Here is an 18,564-nt window from a genome sequence, read left to right as displayed (position 1 = left end):
TTCCATCCGATTTTATAAATTTTCTTTGATGCTTTTTAATTAGTCAGGTCACAATCATCATCATCATCGATATATATATATATATATTTACAATATTCTATAAATTCTAACGAATGTTTGGCGCCAAACATTCGGTAAAATTTATAGAATATTGTAAAAATTATGGTCTATTACCAACATATATATATATATATATATATACGTAGTTATAATACATTTTTAATATTGTATTTACACATTCAAATTGTACAATTGTGTTATGTGTAGTTTCAAATTATTTTGAAATTCTCTCGGAAAAATTTAAAACTTTTTACTATATATATATATATATATATATATATATATATATATATACGTTACTTTTATCAACAATTATTAAAAAATTTTCAATTTAATTTCACCGCGATATCGATGATGATGATTTTGACTTGACTGATTAAAAAGCATCAATGAAAATTTTTAAAATCGGATGGAAAATTTGTTATATTGGTATATTCGTATATAAAGCGAGCAAAAGTTTAATTTAAAAGCGCTTATAAATCTACGCATATTGGCTCAGCTTGGCTTGGCTCGTCTTGAAATTAGATGTTAAGCTAGGTGTGGTCTCAAACAATTTGGAATTCTCTCAGAAAAATTTAAACTGCGTGCGCACATATGTAGCACTGATTACTGTTGCTTCAATAATGAATTTATATACTATATATATATAAAGCGAGCAAAATTTTAATATAAAAGCGCTTATAAATCTACGCATATTAGATCAGCTTGGCTTGGCTCGGCTTGGAATTGGATGTTAAGCAAGGTGTGGTCTCCAACTATTTTGAGTTTTTCCCGAAAAATTTGAACTGCGTGCCTACATATGTAGCATTGATTACTGCTGCTTTTATAATAAATTTAATATATATATATATATATATATATATATATATATATATACATATATATATATATATATATATATTAACTAGAATCCATGTATACAAATAATTAATAAGATTATATGTTTATATGTTTATATAAACAATTATACCATTAACAATTTAATATAAATTAGTTAAGGTAATTGAATAGGTAGATTGGATTATTTTTATTAAGCAATTTGAGATGCAGGCACCGCTAAACTTTCTGATGAGAATTTTCTCTTTCTCCATTCCACGGGCTGTGTTTCAGCATCAATCTCGAGGAGGACTGGCACCAGTTTTGGAGGACAACGTAGGAACCGGAAAGCATTCAACATTCTGCCTTTGTCGAATGGACGACGGTAAGTTTTTTTTTACATTTTAATCTCTTTATTATTTTTAGTTATTCTTTATTTGCCATTATTTCCATTTTATAATTTTTGGCTTCTTAGATTCTAACATTCATTTACTGCTAAGCTAATAAAAAATTGTCTACAGAATGATGAGAGGTGGGCAGTGGTGGGAGTCAGCACGTTTCAGATGGAAGAATCAGCGCGTAGGAAGAATCAGCGCGTTGGCTGTTCGACTGACACTCAGAAGTTCAGATGAAAACTTGTGTGCCGATCTGAATGTGGTGGTCGGTGCAATGGATTGAAGTAACGACGATTTTTAAAGTAAGGTTTAGTTTCGTTTTTTTTCCTCATTCATTCATTTTTTCCCTCAATCTTTCAAATTATTCTTCCATTAATTGACGTTAATTAATTCTATTCATTCATTCATTCTTTTAACTAATTATTTAATCATTCAGTTCATCATTTATTCGTTCGTTCCTTTGTTCCTTGATTTACTACTAAGCTAATAAAAATAACTTTTTACAGAATGATGAGAGGTTGGCTGTGGTGGGCGTCAGCACGTTTCACATGATGGTCTCATGATGATCGTTCCGATGACAATTTGAAGAAAACAGCAACGACGATTTTTGAAGTATGGTTTAGTTTTTTTTTTATTTTTCTCATTCATTTTATCACTATCTTTCAAATTATTCCTCCACTAATTGATTCATTCTATTCATTCGTTAAATCATTTATTGATTGATTAATTAATTATTCATTCATTCAACCAATCATTCAATCATTCAGTTAATCATTTATTCGTTCGTTCTTTTGTTCCTTGATTATTTACCAACACGCTAATTATAAAAAACTTGTCTACAGAATGATGAGAGATGGGCTGTGGTGGGCGTCAGTATGTTTCAGATGGTGGTCTCATGATGATCGTTCCGATGACAATGTGAAGATAAAAGAAAATTTGTTCTTGTCCCATCGTATCATTGAAAGTACTGGAATTTGTCATCTCAATAAAATAAGTTGCCTTTTTTTCCAATGGCTTGTTTTTTACTTTAAAGAATTATTTTTTTTTTCAATTTAGTGTTTTTCAGTATCCGGTCAAATTCATTCCATCGATGCGTGTCAGATGATGGTCAGTGCAATGGAGGTTCGTCCGTAGTGAGTGAAGAAGTTTTTGGAGAGTACACGCCCGCACATTTACACAACACATCAATAAAACACACACATACACAACATCCATTCATTCGGTGTCGTTGTTATGTTTTTCTTCAAATTTCTATTTTCTTTACCAGACTTAATTTAATTCGTAGGTAAGTTAGGGATTGAGATGAGTTGAACAATCGTTGGTAGGCTAGGGCTTAACATTAGTTAAAAAGTTTCAAGTAAAATAAAAACGCTGAAATATGTAAAATAAAATACCTGAAACATGTAAAATTCCAAAAACGTAGAAAAACATATTTGTAGGTAGGTGAGTTTAGTTAATGATTATAAGTAAGCTAGGGCCCTGAGAGTAATTTAATTGTAAGTAGGTGACTGACTACTATTCTTGCGACTTTTTACTAGTTTTTTGTGACGTGTTTGTTTTTGCTTCGCAGCCCCACACCAACAAAACAAACTACATTTTATTCTCGTCGTCGTCTTAAATTTTACCTTTTTGAACAATCTTTTTAATAATGTCTATTTATTTAATTATTTATTAAATGTTGACTGGTTTCTAGTTTTTTTAAATTTGGTTATATAATTTTTGGATATTTCTTGATTTAATAATTGTGTTTTTCTTTCTTTACTAAAATCTCGAAATTGTTTATAGATCTGTACAGTTAAATATTTGTTTGAGTTTCAACAAGCCTTGCAAATATTTTTCAAATATGGTTCATTGATTGGTCGATTGGTTGGTTGATTGATTGTTTGATTGATTGATTGATCTCATAGTATTGTATATATGAAAAGAAAATCCGATTAAGCCAACATACGGCTTTACTTGGCCACTGTATTTTACCAGACAAAAGCAATTTCTTTTTTTATATTGACAAAAATAATTGTGAAATGAATATATTGACTTATTTAAAGCATTATATGTAAAGAAAACCGCCATGACACTGTTGTATGAGACCCAGTAAGCCACTGCAGTAAGCCAACGTATGATTTCAGCAACCATAATTTCTATGAGCACCAGCAGAATGTAAAATATTCATTGAATATAATGAAGATAGTTGTTCAAATAACAATTTTGATCTATTTAGGCCGTAAGCAAACAAGTTTTTAACATGATCGAATAGTGTAAAAAACGGTGACTTTAGTTCAATCCTACTAAGCCATTCGGCTTCAGTAAAAAGCCACCGGATTTCACAGGACCAAAAGTATAATTTTTATATTCAAATTAACAACAATAATTTAATAATACATAATTTTATTTAATAAAATCATAATTTTATTTAATAAAATTAAAGAGAATTACTACAATGTTTTAAGCATATTAAGTCAAGTAAATATTTCATATAGCTTGCTCGTTAAAATCCATGCAATTTCGTAAGCCAATAATCCAAGCATGTCAAATAGCCCGACTCTTGACTCGAACGATAATAAATCACCCTCCAAATCTCTTCCGAAAGTAAGCTCCTTGTTCGACCGTTAAAAGTGAGCGAAGGCCGTTATATTTATTTTAGTTATGTGGTTTCAACCATATATATATATAGACTACATATATGATTTCAACAAACAACTATCACTAGATATTTACTTGACTTAATATGTTTAAAACGTTGTAATTAAATTGAATTATGTAATTTTAAATTATTTTGTCAATTTAAGTGAAAATATTGCTTTTTGTTTCAAAAACACGGCAGCTAACTTACCGCTTAATAGGGCCATAGGTTAGCTTACTTACGAAATTGCATTAAAATTGACAAAAATAATTTCAAATTATATAATTCAAGGTTCATTGGTTGATTAGTTGATTGTTTGATTGGCTAGTTAAATGATTGATTGTTCGATCAGTTGATTTGATTCAGCGGTTGATTGATTGATTCATTTGTTGATTGACTGGTTAATTGATAATACAGTATCAAACAGTAGTATCATCAAATGAATAAAAATACTTTTTCAAAAATTTAAAACATTTTCAATTTGATTTCATTGCGATATCGATGATGATTGTGACTGACTAATTAAAAAACATCAAATAAAAACTTATAAAATAAGATAGGTGGTAATTAATTTGTTGCGAAATCGTTGGAGAAAATGACGTCATATTAACAGTAGTTATTTGACTGCACGGCAGTGAATTAGCTGGTATTAGGTTTATATTCGATTCCTATCAAATATATTTTACCAAATATCATATGCACGCAAAACTAATTAAAGAAATAGATAGATAGATGGATGAATGGATGGATAGATGGATGAAAGGATAGATGGATGGATGGATGACTGGATGGATGGATGATGTGATAGTAGTGTAGAAAGAATAAGATCGTTGGCTCTTCGGGTGACGCTCTGCAGTTCGGATGACATCTTGTGCGCCGATCTGATGGTGGTCGTTGGTGCAATGGATTACAGTAACGACGATTTTTGAAGTAAGGTTTAGTTTCGTCTTTTTATTTTTCTCATTCATTCATTCATTCATTCATTCATTCATTCATTCATTCATTCATTCATTCATTCATTCATTCATTCATTCATTCATTCATTCATTCATTCATTCATTCATTCACTCACTCATTTATTCATTCATTTATTCATTCATTCATTCATGGCCGAATCAGGTTTCTTGAATAGGGAAAGATAAGCAACAGTGCATGGTATCTTAAAGTTTTAAACCAGCAGCTGAAATGGTCTACAAGAACCCTCTTTCCAGGAACTTTTTTCTGGCTGCAAGGTGATGGTGCCCCTAGCCATAGGTAAAAATTAGTGAAGGATTTCATCATGGCCAATGGATGGAAAACTTTGGATTGGCTTCCTCAATTTCCAGATTTTAATCTCATAGAAAACTTATGGTACCTGCTCAAAAGAAAGGTCTGGACTAAGAACTTCAGCAATGCAACTGAACTAAAGGTTAAAATTATTTTTGTATGGAATTATGGTTTAGAAAGTGAACTACTTGAGAAGCTGGTACTTTCAATGCCTGCTAGTCTCCTTTCAGTCATCAAAGATCGAGGTGGCTCAACCAAATTTTAAAAGAGGGCAGAACTTGTTTCTAAGCTCTTTTGAAACATAATAAACCTTCTTGACTAGTTAGGAAAATTTTATACAATAATAACAAAAAAAGAGTTAGTTATAACATGAATAAGCGTTCATAATTTTTTGAGCGCTTCTAAGTAAAAGTGAATGACAACGATCAAATAAGTATTGACACTCATTACGGCTGAAAAAACCTTTGTTCTAGAGTTAATAAGTTTAAATTGTTAATCTCAATGTTAGTGTTAAATTTTTTGACAAGTTTGTTCTTATCTAATTGTTTTCCTTTATTTCGACATTAACAAGTTTAATTTGGTGAACACAGTTTTGGTACCGGATGACTCGGAACTGTTCTCGGCCAGGCGTACTCGGCGCTTGGTATCTGTTTTTTAATTTATTTTTATAAGTACATTCACCTTCATTAGAAATTTAAGTTTAAACACCTGACAAAACTTTCACCTAGCGTTATAATGGTTTTTAATAGTGGTTATAATGGTTTTTATAGCGTTATGATGGTTTTAAATATTAATATAATAAATGATAATCATTAACAAAGGTTAAAATTCGTAGTAATTACAAATAAAATAAATAGTATAACGTACGTTACAATCCCCTTCACGTCCACGCTGACTTCTGCATTCCCCATCTTTAAAATTTCAAAACTTGCACCATCATTAGATTGCGAATGACTGGCTTGGAATGGTTCGTAGACTATTTCTGTTACCTTTACATTCAGCGTCGTGACAAATTCACTTTGGCTGTATTTGCCTTCAAAAAATCAGTGTATTCAAATGAACTTCACTATGAAGTTTATAAAAGTTATAATTATCATAATTTGGACGCTTTTCAGTAACTTTGATCAAGATTTGTCTTAGTTTTTGAATTATCTTACGTTTAATTGCCGTTAATTAAAAATGTAGAAAATGATTTCGGTTAGGTAAAACAACACTAGTAGTGTCATTCTTTGATTTGAAATTTTATAATGAAAATCATAAAACTAACTGATTAATTATTTAAAAAATGCAAAACGTAAAATTTTAGAAATTCTTAATTGTTTTAGATTTTTGTATTTTGATGTCTCACCAACAACAAAAATGTAATATTATGGACCATGCATAAAAACGTGACAACTGACAACACCAATTTTTGAAAAATACCTTCGCACTCATCTTTTATTCCGGTTCCTGGCCAATAGAAATTATACTGATTAACTTTTTGCAGCTCGTGACCTCGACATTGGTCCTTCAACGTCAGATTGAATAGGCAGATCGATGGATTAACTCTACATTCTCGAAGCTGAACAATGATGTCATTTTCGTCGTAATAAATGTCCAGCATACTGTTGCAGTTATCCGATATTTGACTGTCTAGATATATTTTATTACAATTTGGTGGGTCCTGCAATCTGAATGTCATTGGTGATCTGTTTGAACAACTTTTTATTAAAATGTTTGCGTCTGCTGATGCTACTATTGTTGACTCGTATCCTGTTGAAAGATTATTAGAAAATGGTTTTAAAATTTATTTGATTTGATTAATTTATGTACTTTTGATTACAAAATTAGCAGATTTTTAATGTTATTAATACGTAAGATGGCTGATTTCTTTAAATAAATTCTTTTTTTTAATATTTATTAAATTTTAATTCATGATTAAACCTTTTTCAAGTTTTTTTAGCTCTAAGGGTACTGAAAAATGTATTATAGTTGTTTCAATGAAAAAAAAAATAGCTAACTACAAGTACAAAACGATATCAGCATTCATTTTCAGCTTATGTTTGTTACATTAGGCTGAAGAACCGCCAAAAATTTCAACTGTCTTTTACCGTAATTCAAATACAATTTTGTACATTTTGGTAAAAAAAACCTAATCGAAAGATGCGTGTATAGTGAGGCTTAGAGGCTTAATGCTAAATTTTGACCTCTTTTAAACTATTTTCGTAGTTGCTAATTAGCTAGATCGGAGGTGGCAAATGGGCAAACTACGGCCCGCGGAGCGCATGAAGCCCGCCAAGCCATTTTATGTGGCCCGTAAGATTTTGTATACGTAATTTGACGAAAAAATAAAAAAAATGATATTATAAGTAAAAAAAGGTCATCAGCCACAAATGTTGCTCCCGGTCAACATTTCAACGTTCTAGAAATTCCCTCCCGGTCAACGTTCGTAAAATTTTAAATTGATATAATAGTTTTTAATGCGGCCCTCACAGCAAAAAGTTTGCCCACTCTTAAGCTAGATCATTTTTCAACATCAGAACCTCAAAATTCCAAAGGATATAAATAAATTAATTCAATATATAACTGATCATCCAAATTTGAAATATTGTAGGGTAGTAAAAAAAAAGACTGAAAAAATGACTGAAATGAAAATAGAACCTATAAATAATATGAAATAAGGAATTGACAAGTCTTAATAACCGATTGGCAATCAAAGCAGAAATTTTGTGATTGTAGAAAAACCACAAGATTTTTTTCGGTAATCAATCTCAAAAATTAAATCACTTTGCACAATAACTTTTCAGTTTATAAAAGCTTTGTCCTTAGAAAAACTACTGAAGCATAGGCTGTATTAGTAGCCATATATTTGTATAATAATTATTGTTGCTCACTTCTGGCAGTAAACGTTGAATTCGATTCTGAAGGATTGCATATTTCGCAGCAGTTACTCGGATTTAGATTTCCGTTTGCATAACATTCCTGATTAATGTAACACGTTCCACCCTGTATCGGAAGTTTAACATTTGTTTTTTATTTCAATTAGTAGATTGGTCAGCTAGACAATCATTCATTCAGTCAGTCAGATGGTTGGTCAGTCGGTCAGCCAATAACCGGTCAGCTGGGCATTCAATCAATTTATGGATATTCGTTTGGTCATTCAGAGTAATTTACATTTTACATTACATTTCCATGATATTCTACACAATTATTAATAAATTAATGTAAAACGTTCAATGAGACATGCATTTGTACGAAAATTATATAAATTTAGACCAAGCTTAAAATTTTCGATAAAATAATCTGTAAATTTGGTTACGCTGATTCGAGACAGAATATATTCAATTGCAAGTTATTATCATTTGATGTTGTATTATTTCCTGCATCCTGCCAAGCACTCGGTTGAAACTTTTCATACATACAAAATATTAAGCTTTTGAAACTTTGTTTGCATACAACTAAATCCGCACCCTACCAATTTGTTTAAATATAAAAAAATACATTGCACTCTATGTAAATAAGCGAACTAAAATAATTTGAGCAGTTGATTTCTTGTGCATTTTATTGCGTGTTTAGTTGTTTATAAATTACTACACATCAATGAGTTGTAAAATTAGAAAAAAAATATTACCTTTTGAAAACATTTATAAGAATCATTTTCTATCGTACAGTTTAAGCATTTTGAATCGTACACAAAAATTGTGTCCACTTGTTTAAAGAAATGTTTTTCGGCTATGATGACGGCGAGTTGGATGTGTAGCGGAACAGTATTGCTGTACGGTGAGGGACACAAGATGGTTTGGAACGTTTCAAATATTGCTGTAACGTTATTCATCCATGCACTATCTGTCTTATTCTATGAAGAAAAGAAAAAAATTTTAACGTGAATATTTAATGGTAAATTTTCAAAATTTTACTTTGAATGAACATATGATTTTGTCGCTTTTCATAAAAGTCTTCCCTTCAACCAGCAATAGGTTGCAGTTTGATGTTTCAAAATCGCAGATCTTTTTTGTGCGCAAGTTCTAAAAATTAAAAATATTTTTGTTAAACCACAAAAATTAAAATCAAATTAATAATTATTCAATTTTGTTATTTTTAATATACTTTATTACGGCCCATTTTTTTAAATAATTTGCTCCGCACAACGTAAACGGTGCATGTAATGTAATACATAAAAGCTGCCTGCAGGATGATCTCTAGCGAAGGGTGTTTACATTCCGTGCAAGTGAACATCGCATCGTTGGCAATTTGACTGCCGCCGAGCTGTGCAGAAACAAGATTCGAACACGGTCAGTAGGCCGTAAGAACGAAAAACACTGCACTTGTTAATTACGGTTAATAAGGGAAAATTCGAGAAATTTAATTACTATAATTTTTTATCAAAGAACATGATGAATAATTATTTTTACAACCTGCGGAACAGCTGAAGAATTAACGTTGCAATATTCTCCTTCAAATCCTTCATTGCAAAAGCATTTTCTGTTTTCACATTTTCCATTGTTATGGCAATCCTGCAAACATAACTTCAACAGGTTCTTGTTAACTTTTGTCTTCGTTGTGTTCGTCGAAGTTTGCTCAGTGACGTTTTTAATCCACAAGGTGGAATTCTTTGCTATGTTGTCGATGCACAACTTGAATGTCTGCAACTTCGATGCCTCTTTCCAGTCAAATGATCCACTTAGCTACAATATTATAAAAAGTCATGTGGAGTGCCGACATCAGATTTAATGTAAAAAAAAGTGACGAGGAAATATTATTTTGATACAAACCTGGACGTCAGTGTAACACGTCTCGATCAGGTTCTTTATGTCATCTGCACTGACACAGTTTAATCCAGCATTATTTTTAATGCTATTTTCACACATTTTGTATGATTGGGATTCTTTTTTCTGTGCCAGGCTCAAAATTGGAAGACTCTGTAATTTTTAATAACAAATAATGAGTTAGTATTACCATGCATGGATGCGGATATCTTTTTTTTATATTAAGACTTCTGCAAGAAACATACATGTTAAAGTGAACAACTGAAAAGTTAAAAAAGCTACTCAACCAAGTCGCAAATGTGTCATCAGTCGATAAAGAAACATTTATTTTATTTTGTTTTTTCTTTTACCTACTGAATGAGTACGTGACAACTCACTTTAAAAAGTCATGCAGGTATGTTTTCTTGATTACTTATGATGTGTATGCATGCGTGAGGGGTGGGATACATTGCATTGACTGAATCTAGAGTGTATGAATGGTGTGCACGTTTAAGAAAAATGGGTGGAACAGATTGAGTTGAGTCCCTATATTCGTACATTTACGATATGTAAAACCTTAATCTTTATCGCACTCACATATCATTTCAATTATTGAAAATATGTAAGATATATGAAAACAATATAAATTCATACCTTTCCATGAAAATTACTATCCTGAATAAACTCAGAATCAAAATAAGAGTCCAAGTTATAATTGTTTGCAACATTTTCTGTGTCTCTAGCGTATCGAGTTCTTCCTCGAATGTGAATGTTCTTATTAATTTCTTTTCCGTTATTCATCTCTCGGTCACTTTCCGAGTTCATAACAGCTGTCTTAGGGTCGCACACGACAACCGATTGGTCTTTTTCAAGATTACACGTGCAAAAAAGTTCATCCTGGTAAACTTTGCTAGTCTGGGACCATTTGAAATTTACTATTTTGCCAAACAAAGAATATTCTTCTGGAACTCTGTATATGTCATTGAAAATGTATTTTTAAATACTGTTTTTCAAAGTTTTACTGTTTTACCTCCAGCTTTCAACAAATTGACATAACTTCTCGTTTGAGCCACAAGAAAGAATTTCGTCAATTTCAGTGTAGTCGTTTGTATTCAGACTTATGTCGTTTCTTGGATTTCCGTCATAAATGCCACACAGTCCAGATGATGAATTGAAATCCTCACTGGAAGCAAAAACATTGATGTTGATCCATTCATCTACCATGTGCATATCGACAAATGATCCAGATGGCGTATGTATCTGTTATTTAATAAGCCGTCAGTATTCTACAATTTATACAAATTTTACAACGAACTGTTTAAACGATAATAATAAAGAGAAAAAAAAACTTCATTACCGTGTATCTCCTGCCCTCGTCATGTTCGAAAACTCGCAGACCGTCAACAAATCTGTTGCCTTGCTCCAACGAGTGTCTGTGTAAAGTGTTCCAACCATCTGGAAAGTTTGAGCCTTTAACTATTTTCTTATTTTTTCTATTACATTTGTCAATAACTATAACGTCGTCGTCTACGGCAACAGCCACCGCACAGTTGCAGGCGGCATTGAAGCAGCGTTGAGTTCGTATATGTACCTTTAGGGAAACATAAAATCAGTGAACATTCATGCAAATATAAAAACATTTTTTATTGTCATTTTTATTCTTGTTGCTTAAATCAATTTCATTATGTTCTTAAATGTTATTTCTTTTGATATCAATTCAACAACCATAATAATGTTTGAAACATTGGGGAGAGAGAGGAATTTATGTTATTCAAAGATTAATTTCCTGGAATTGTTCATTTTTTTCAACTTTATTTAAATTTCAAAAAAGTAAAAGTATAAATAATGAAACTTGGAACATTATCAAAAATTTCACAGGTGAAATAAAAATAATAACCATTACTTACTTATCGCCATATTTTAAAACAGTGCAAATATATATATATATATATATATATATATATATATATATATATATATATATATATATATATATTCCCACATACAGATGTATATAGGAAACACGAGAATTTCTAAGCCTATCTATAATCAGGAGTACATTGTTCAAATAGAATGTACTTGTGAAATGCCAAAAGTAAAAATAGATAGAGTAGTAGGAAATTGCAAGAAGTCATCTATCTTGAAAAAACGACAAAAAAACAACAGCAAACGAATATAAAAGGCTTAGTCTAATACTCAAGACTTAGTTTCAAACATCAACATAAAATAATTTTATTAACTGGTTAATCTCTAAAAACAAAAAGTGAATAAAAGCAAAACTTGAAAGTCAATAAATTAAAAAACTTGTTTCTGAATTCTTGAATGCTTTCTAGGTTAAAAAATCACTTTCAATTAAAATCACAGCCGAAAACCAAAACAAAAATAAGCTAAAAAATGTGGACATTTCAAATTATAATAGAAACTATTACCTTTGTTCGTAAATTTTCATTAGAATATAAAAGAAATTCTCCTTCTAAGAAAATATCATAAACTCTGCAAAGTGAAATTTTAAATAACTGAATTTTAAAATAAGTCAATAAGCTGTTTATTGATAATAAGGTTGATAACAGATTCAAAAAACATCACAAATTGCGCCATTTTACAAATTTCTGTTTCTTCTGATGTAATATAGCAATTCTAAAAAAATGTATGTTACATAAAGACTGTTCCAGAAATTCTCATTGTGTAAACACGTTTCGAGCTTGAACACGAATATCGCGAACAGAACAAATCAACATAAAGAAAAATATTTTGAAAGTGTTGATGCCTCGGTTGCATTTATTTAAGGACAAATTTAATGAGAAATTTTATCGTTTTATCGTAATTGAAAAATATTGTATAATGTACGCAAAAATGCAAAATAAATAGAGAAAGATGTCGTCGTATGTCAAAACGTATGAATAACCTGCGTGTAATTATCAGATGTCACATGATTTAAAACGTATGTAAGTATCAAAAACGCCCGTAAGGATTAAAACGTACGATCAAAACATTCAAAAGAATCAAAACGTTTGTAAATTTTGAAACACTTTCAGAGGGAATTTCTCCTCAGGTTTTAGCGATGCTGACAAACAGAGTTTTGGGCGTTTCACGGTTATGAAAAAAATACGTAGAAAATAAGTTTATAAAACAAAACAAATAAAAACTACAAACGTTTTATCGAAAGTTTGTATATGTGGATCTCCGTAAGAGCTACACAGAGCAGAATGCACGTCAAGAACCATTATCTCAACGGAAGGTATTTGGTATTCATTCCACATGTCGGTTGCCACGGTGGTGAAAATCTTTCTGAAGTTTAAATAAATTTTTTTGTTTCCATCATTCATGAAATCCCTAACAGCTTTGACGGAGATGTTGTGGACTTGTTTCCAGTTTTTAGGTGTTAAGGTAATTGAGCAATCTCCAGACACTATCTCATCTTCGTCCTCAGCTGTTTAGACGAAATAAAATTGAATGTACGCAAACAAACATATAAATTGAAATCCATAACTTCAAAATAACAAAAAGCATAAGTCGAAACATGCCAAATAAAAAAAATTTGTAAACTCGAAAAAAATATTCTGTTTTATTTCCACTGTCGTCTTCAATTTCTTCAAAATTGGTGCAGAGAAAAGATTACAATAGATAATATGACACGGTCAGGCAAACGCCTCCAGGTGAAGTGATATATTTCAATTCTTATGCGAAATTCAATAGATGACGACTAAACAATAATTCTTAAAAAATCATGTTGCTTTAATTAAAATTTGTTTTTTAAACAATTATAGACTTACAATAATAGTATGTTCCTCTCTGTGGATTATAAGCAAATTCAATAATAATTTTACAGTTACTTTCATCTATGTTGGTTAGACATATAACAGGAATGGTGGACTGTAGTTGAATAATCCCAACGCCGCCAGATTCAGTGACGTTGATTATTCTGTTGAATAACTATTTTGGAAGAATTAATTCAAATTTTCGTCCATACAAAAAAAATATTGTTTATTTTACTTTAATGCCTGCAAATAAAGTTTCGCTTCTTATTGGCCTGCTGAGGACTTTGGAAGTACTAGTTTTCCATTTTGACCTAATTTCACAGTATACCTGCATAAAAGAAAAAATTACAAAACATATTAGAGGTTACAAATTAATTGTTATCAACATTCGATCCAAGCTTTTTCTTAATCCATTCTTCTTTTAAGACAGATCTCTTTCTTTCCACCATGTGATCTGTCCACACAGGAAGGTGGTAGGTGTTGTTGTCATCAATACCTGTCAAACCAACGTAAATTATATTAATTTGAGTACTATATCTAACACAATATAAATATGTTCGCACGTACTTGTCACATACCAATCAGCCACCAAAACTGTCCGCACATCGATTCTTCCCCTAAAGTCGCAAAAGAAAGTTAGTGAAGGATCGGTTTGGCTCATTGTCAGCTTAACTTGGCCATCCAATTTAGGAAAGTTATCTTGGAATTTTTTTAAACTTTATATTAATTAACTTTCAATAAATTGATTACCAATTAAATAGGTAGTAACAATAGACCAACCAGTGCAGCCGGGGGTGAACCCATTCTCAGAATTCATTTCTGGAGGGCATGGGTTTTCCGTTCCTGTAAAAATTTTCAGGTTCGCTCGAAACATAACGTACTTTTTCATTTTACATTTGTACGACGGAATAACTGTTTGTTTACATAAAATTGCTTTATGGTTCATTACATTATATAACATTATATTCTCTCTTTTTTCACTGATAGGAAATTTCTTTGTTTAATTTTTTGTTCTTTACTTTGCAGTTCTGACAAACGCAATACCACATGCATCTCCTTAGTTACAAATGAAATTTGGAGCCACAATATTTTGAAAAACATCCATTTTACATGACATATGTTTTTCTTATTTATTTTTTTAAATTAATTTTCTAAAGTAACAACAAGACACACAGGGCTTGCGAATATTCGCGAACGGTGAAAGTGGGCGAAAATCTAACTGCAAGACCAAGACAAAGCAGGCACTTTCACCATTACACCATCTTGCCACCGAAGCAGTATATTGGTGGTTTGAGACATATGATAGTCATTGTGCTTCTAACCAGAAATATTCTAACAAGACCATTACGCAATAACATCGGCGCGAGACTTGATACTTATGTCTAATCTAACTCGCCAATCGATTTGATTGGTTGGTTTGTCCATTTTTGTGTTTGGATGTTTAGTTTGTATATAAGCTTATAAGATTGGTTGATGTTCAAAGTAATGTTACACACACACACGCACACAAACAAACACAAACACACACACAAACGCACAAACAATTGATATGTGCAAAAACACATATTACCGGCGCAATATGCAGAGTAGCCGTGTGAAGAAGTTTGGTGAAGTTTGTACACGTAATAGCCAGAGCAGTTCAATATGTGGGTGACCCAACGGGAAGCACAGCAGTCATGTTGCCTGCGTTGACACACATAATAAGATATCGCATCCGTTCCATCAATATCAGGATGTTTTCCTGAAAATTTATTAAATGAGAATTCACAAACAAGTAAAGGTTGCCTGTGATTAAAAATAAAAAATGTAATTACTTTGTATACAAAATGAAGCAAAAACGTTTTGTATATTACGATGCAGATTAAAAACTTCAAGATGGATTTACGGATGAATTTAAAATAAATTTTTTATACAAACCATCAAGCCAGATTGGGTACTGAGTGCCGCAGGAAAAGAGTGGTGGGCACTTATCGATAATTTCGTAGCCACCAGGGCTCCAAAACCTGTACCATGCGCCTGGTGAAATTTTGCTGTCGTGTAAGGCGTTAAGAGTTGAGTTGATGATGTTGTCTCTACGGCGTTCAACCTGGGAGATGTTTGTGTAGCTAACGCATGGGTGGCTCTTTCCTGTATTTAAAAATCTTTCTTTTAACGACAAATTCATTAAAGTCAGATTTGAAATTTAAACTGTTTTGAATTGTTGTGAATTTTTTTTATTAAAATTGCAATCAAATCTAATTAAATTTTTTTCTTTAAAGTATTAATAAAAATTCTAAACTGTCTTGAACTCCTCCGGTGAATAGAGATCTTGAAAGAGGAAGAAAATATACAACACCTTTGAAGTGAAATATTCAAGTCATGTCAATAAGAAAATAATTAAAAATAAATAATAGGCCTACCTAGAGTGACCAAAATTAAAAAATATTTTCCCATTTCTTCAAAATTTAATTTCTTAAAACATTATGCTCAGTTAGATGTGCAATGATGCAACAATTTAAGTCGCGTTTTGATCTGCCTTATATCATCAGACGCCCATTGAAGAATAACGTTTCTATTTTAATTTAAAGTCCAACGTAGCTTACTTATTTGAAAATAGTATGTATTTACTTTTCAAATTTTTTTAGAATGTAACGTGATTACATTTAGAAGATATATAAAAACATCATGTTCTGTTTTTTTTTATTCTACTAAAATACTGATGCTATAATGCGATATTCATTAAACAAAAATACTAAAATCGGTTAAATCTCTGTCTGTAGGTGCAAGTTGTTGCTCGGGCGTGGCAGTTTGGTATGGCATTTGAAAACTGGAAGAAAGACCTCATAATTTTTTTCTATAGAGACAAGAGCCGTGAATGCATAAAAATGTAGAAGCATCACACTGCTGTCATTTTCAAACAGTGTTTGCTCGTATTCTTCTTGATCGCTTCCCTCTTCTGCTATCGTCCCGGCGTCGTAGAAGACAAAATGCCTTCACACCAGGCAGATCATATAAATAGAATATAGATATAATGGGCATCGCTCACTTTTAGCAAAAAAACCTGGGTAGCAATATAGAGTCTTTTGATGAAATTGAGCGGTGAGTCACGTGACAGCGTAAGAAATGTTTCATCGCCTTTTTTGCGTGAAAATGTAGAAGCATCACACGGCATTCTTATTTTTCCATGTCAATTTTTTTTTCAAAATGAAAAGTCGTAAATGTTGCATAAGCTGTTGCTCTAATAGTGAGGCAACGATATTCAATGCTATTTTACATCGGTAAGTTTAGTAATTAGTTATTATTTAATTAAATAACGTTGTTTAGCTGGTATTTAGTATTTTTGTTAGTTAGTTGTTTAGTACTACTAGTAGTAGTAGTAGTAAATTACTTTTCAGTTGTCAAACACAGACACAATAGTAAACACTAAACAGTGTAATATTTTTTTAAACTTCTATTTCTTGTAATTATGTATTGTGATGAAATATGAAATGGGCAAGCGCCCAGGTTCTGGTCTACCTATGGATGCATTTCTTGCTACTGTTTGTTAAGGTAGGTAGGACTTTAAGGAAGCCTTTTTAAAGCAAGGTTAGGAAATCTTGCTGTTTCTAAAACATAATCCAGGCTGAGGCTAGCGTGGTTGGACGTTGGATGTCCAAAAATGAATTTAATTTTGATTTTTTATATTTTAATCTATTATATTAACACGAAATAGATTTCCATTGAAAAATTGTACACTTCTACAAAAATGGATAGAATTTGTTATAAAGATATTAGGTGATGTGAATTGGTTACCCAACAGCACTACAAAAATTTGCTGTAATCATTTTTGTGACAAAGATTTAAACCAAAATCAAAAAAAAGAAAATAGAAATGTTTTAATGGGTAATGCAATACTTTGCTTCGAAGTAATGAATTTTTTATTATATACAAATATATAAAATTTATTTAAATTGTCACAGATATGTAATAATGTCATGTTAGAAACTGATCTTAATATGAATGAATATTTTAAATTTTGTAAATATCATCATTGTTACAAACTTGATAATATAAACAATTGATTTAAATTTTTTTTAAAAAGTGTTGTTTAAACTAAGGACTTTACTAAATCTTTAAGATTACAAGTGATTTACTTTTGATATTTAAAAAATTTTAATTGGAATTATCATAGCAATTATAAATTTCGGTTGATTCATAATGTCGTGCACCTTCAGAGCAACTTTGAGTTGGAAGTTTCTTAAATTTTCCCTTGTCACGGCACTTTATGAATATTTATCTGCATCTTCATTATTATTAGCCAAGATTTACCCAGAATATTATGCTATATACCTGGACAAACCACTGCTGGTGTTTACCAGCATTTGCCTCTAAAACATAATCTTCATTATTATTATTATTACCATCGTTAATATAAGATTGGTTGTCTTGAAGTATTTATTGTATAATTACGTGAAGTCTATTTTTTCCTTAAAATTTTATTGTTTTGAAGTATTACATGTTTTCAATGAACATGTAATGTTTATAATATTTACTTAAATTTCAGAATTTAACTATTTACTTAAATTTCAGAATTTAACATATAGCCGTCATCAGTCTTGATGAAACTGTCATTAAAACGTAAAGTTAGTTATATATGTTATAAAATTACTACTATTATTTTATGTATAAATTTATCATCAAAACCAATAATTATATACATATCTTTATAATATAATGAATCTATATACTTACATAAATCTTTTATAATATTTAAACACATTTATTTGAGTATAATTATTAAATGATTATATTGGTCTTTTTTGTCACAAGATTAGCCTAATATTAATAGATATATTTGGTTTCTTAGATTTCAAACAAAATTGACATTGATACGTCATACAAAACTAATGAAGTTGAATGTTGACATTCTATTTATATGGATAACCATTTATACCGGCTAATTCACT

At 30.9% G+C, this 18,564-nt stretch overlaps 2 protein-coding genes across 2 annotated transcripts; one reads left to right on the top strand and one right to left on the bottom strand.

Annotated features, from left to right (window-relative positions):
• Nucleotides 1–1,104: 1,104 nt before the first annotated feature.
• On the top strand, nt 1,105–3,612 carry HELRODRAFT_167708 (hypothetical protein; the record flags this gene model as incomplete). Its single annotated transcript, XM_009013456.1, has 4 exons — nt 1,105–1,265; nt 1,398–1,536; nt 2,328–2,393; nt 3,547–3,612. The coding sequence occupies 4 exons, from the start codon at nt 1,105–1,107 to the stop codon at nt 3,610–3,612; spliced, it is 432 nt and encodes a 143-aa protein (XP_009011704.1).
• A 1,975-nt stretch (nt 3,613–5,587) lies between these two features.
• HELRODRAFT_190317 (hypothetical protein) lies at nt 5,588–16,790 on the bottom strand (the record flags this gene model as incomplete). Its single annotated transcript, XM_009013455.1, has 21 exons — nt 5,588–5,804; nt 6,025–6,190; nt 6,580–6,909; nt 8,031–8,142; nt 8,768–8,992; nt 9,054–9,161; nt 9,552–9,821; nt 9,909–10,055; nt 10,536–10,851; nt 10,912–11,141; nt 11,239–11,472; nt 12,311–12,374; nt 13,035–13,311; nt 13,655–13,814; nt 13,875–13,967; nt 14,026–14,135; nt 14,207–14,338; nt 14,420–14,551; nt 15,210–15,380; nt 15,557–15,725; nt 16,680–16,790. The coding sequence occupies 21 exons, from the start codon at nt 16,788–16,790 to the stop codon at nt 5,696–5,698; spliced, it is 3,666 nt and encodes a 1,221-aa protein (XP_009011703.1). The 3' UTR covers nt 5,588–5,695.
• Between the last annotated feature and the right edge of the window lie 1,774 nt (nt 16,791–18,564).

This window comes from Helobdella robusta, assembly GCF_000326865.2.
Source record: "Helobdella robusta unplaced genomic scaffold HELROscaffold_12, whole genome shotgun sequence".
NCBI lineage: Eukaryota > Metazoa > Annelida > Clitellata > Rhynchobdellida > Glossiphoniidae > Helobdella > Helobdella robusta.
The sequence above is the reverse complement of the archived record's forward strand: the minus strand, read 5'-3'. Positions and strand labels throughout refer to the sequence as shown.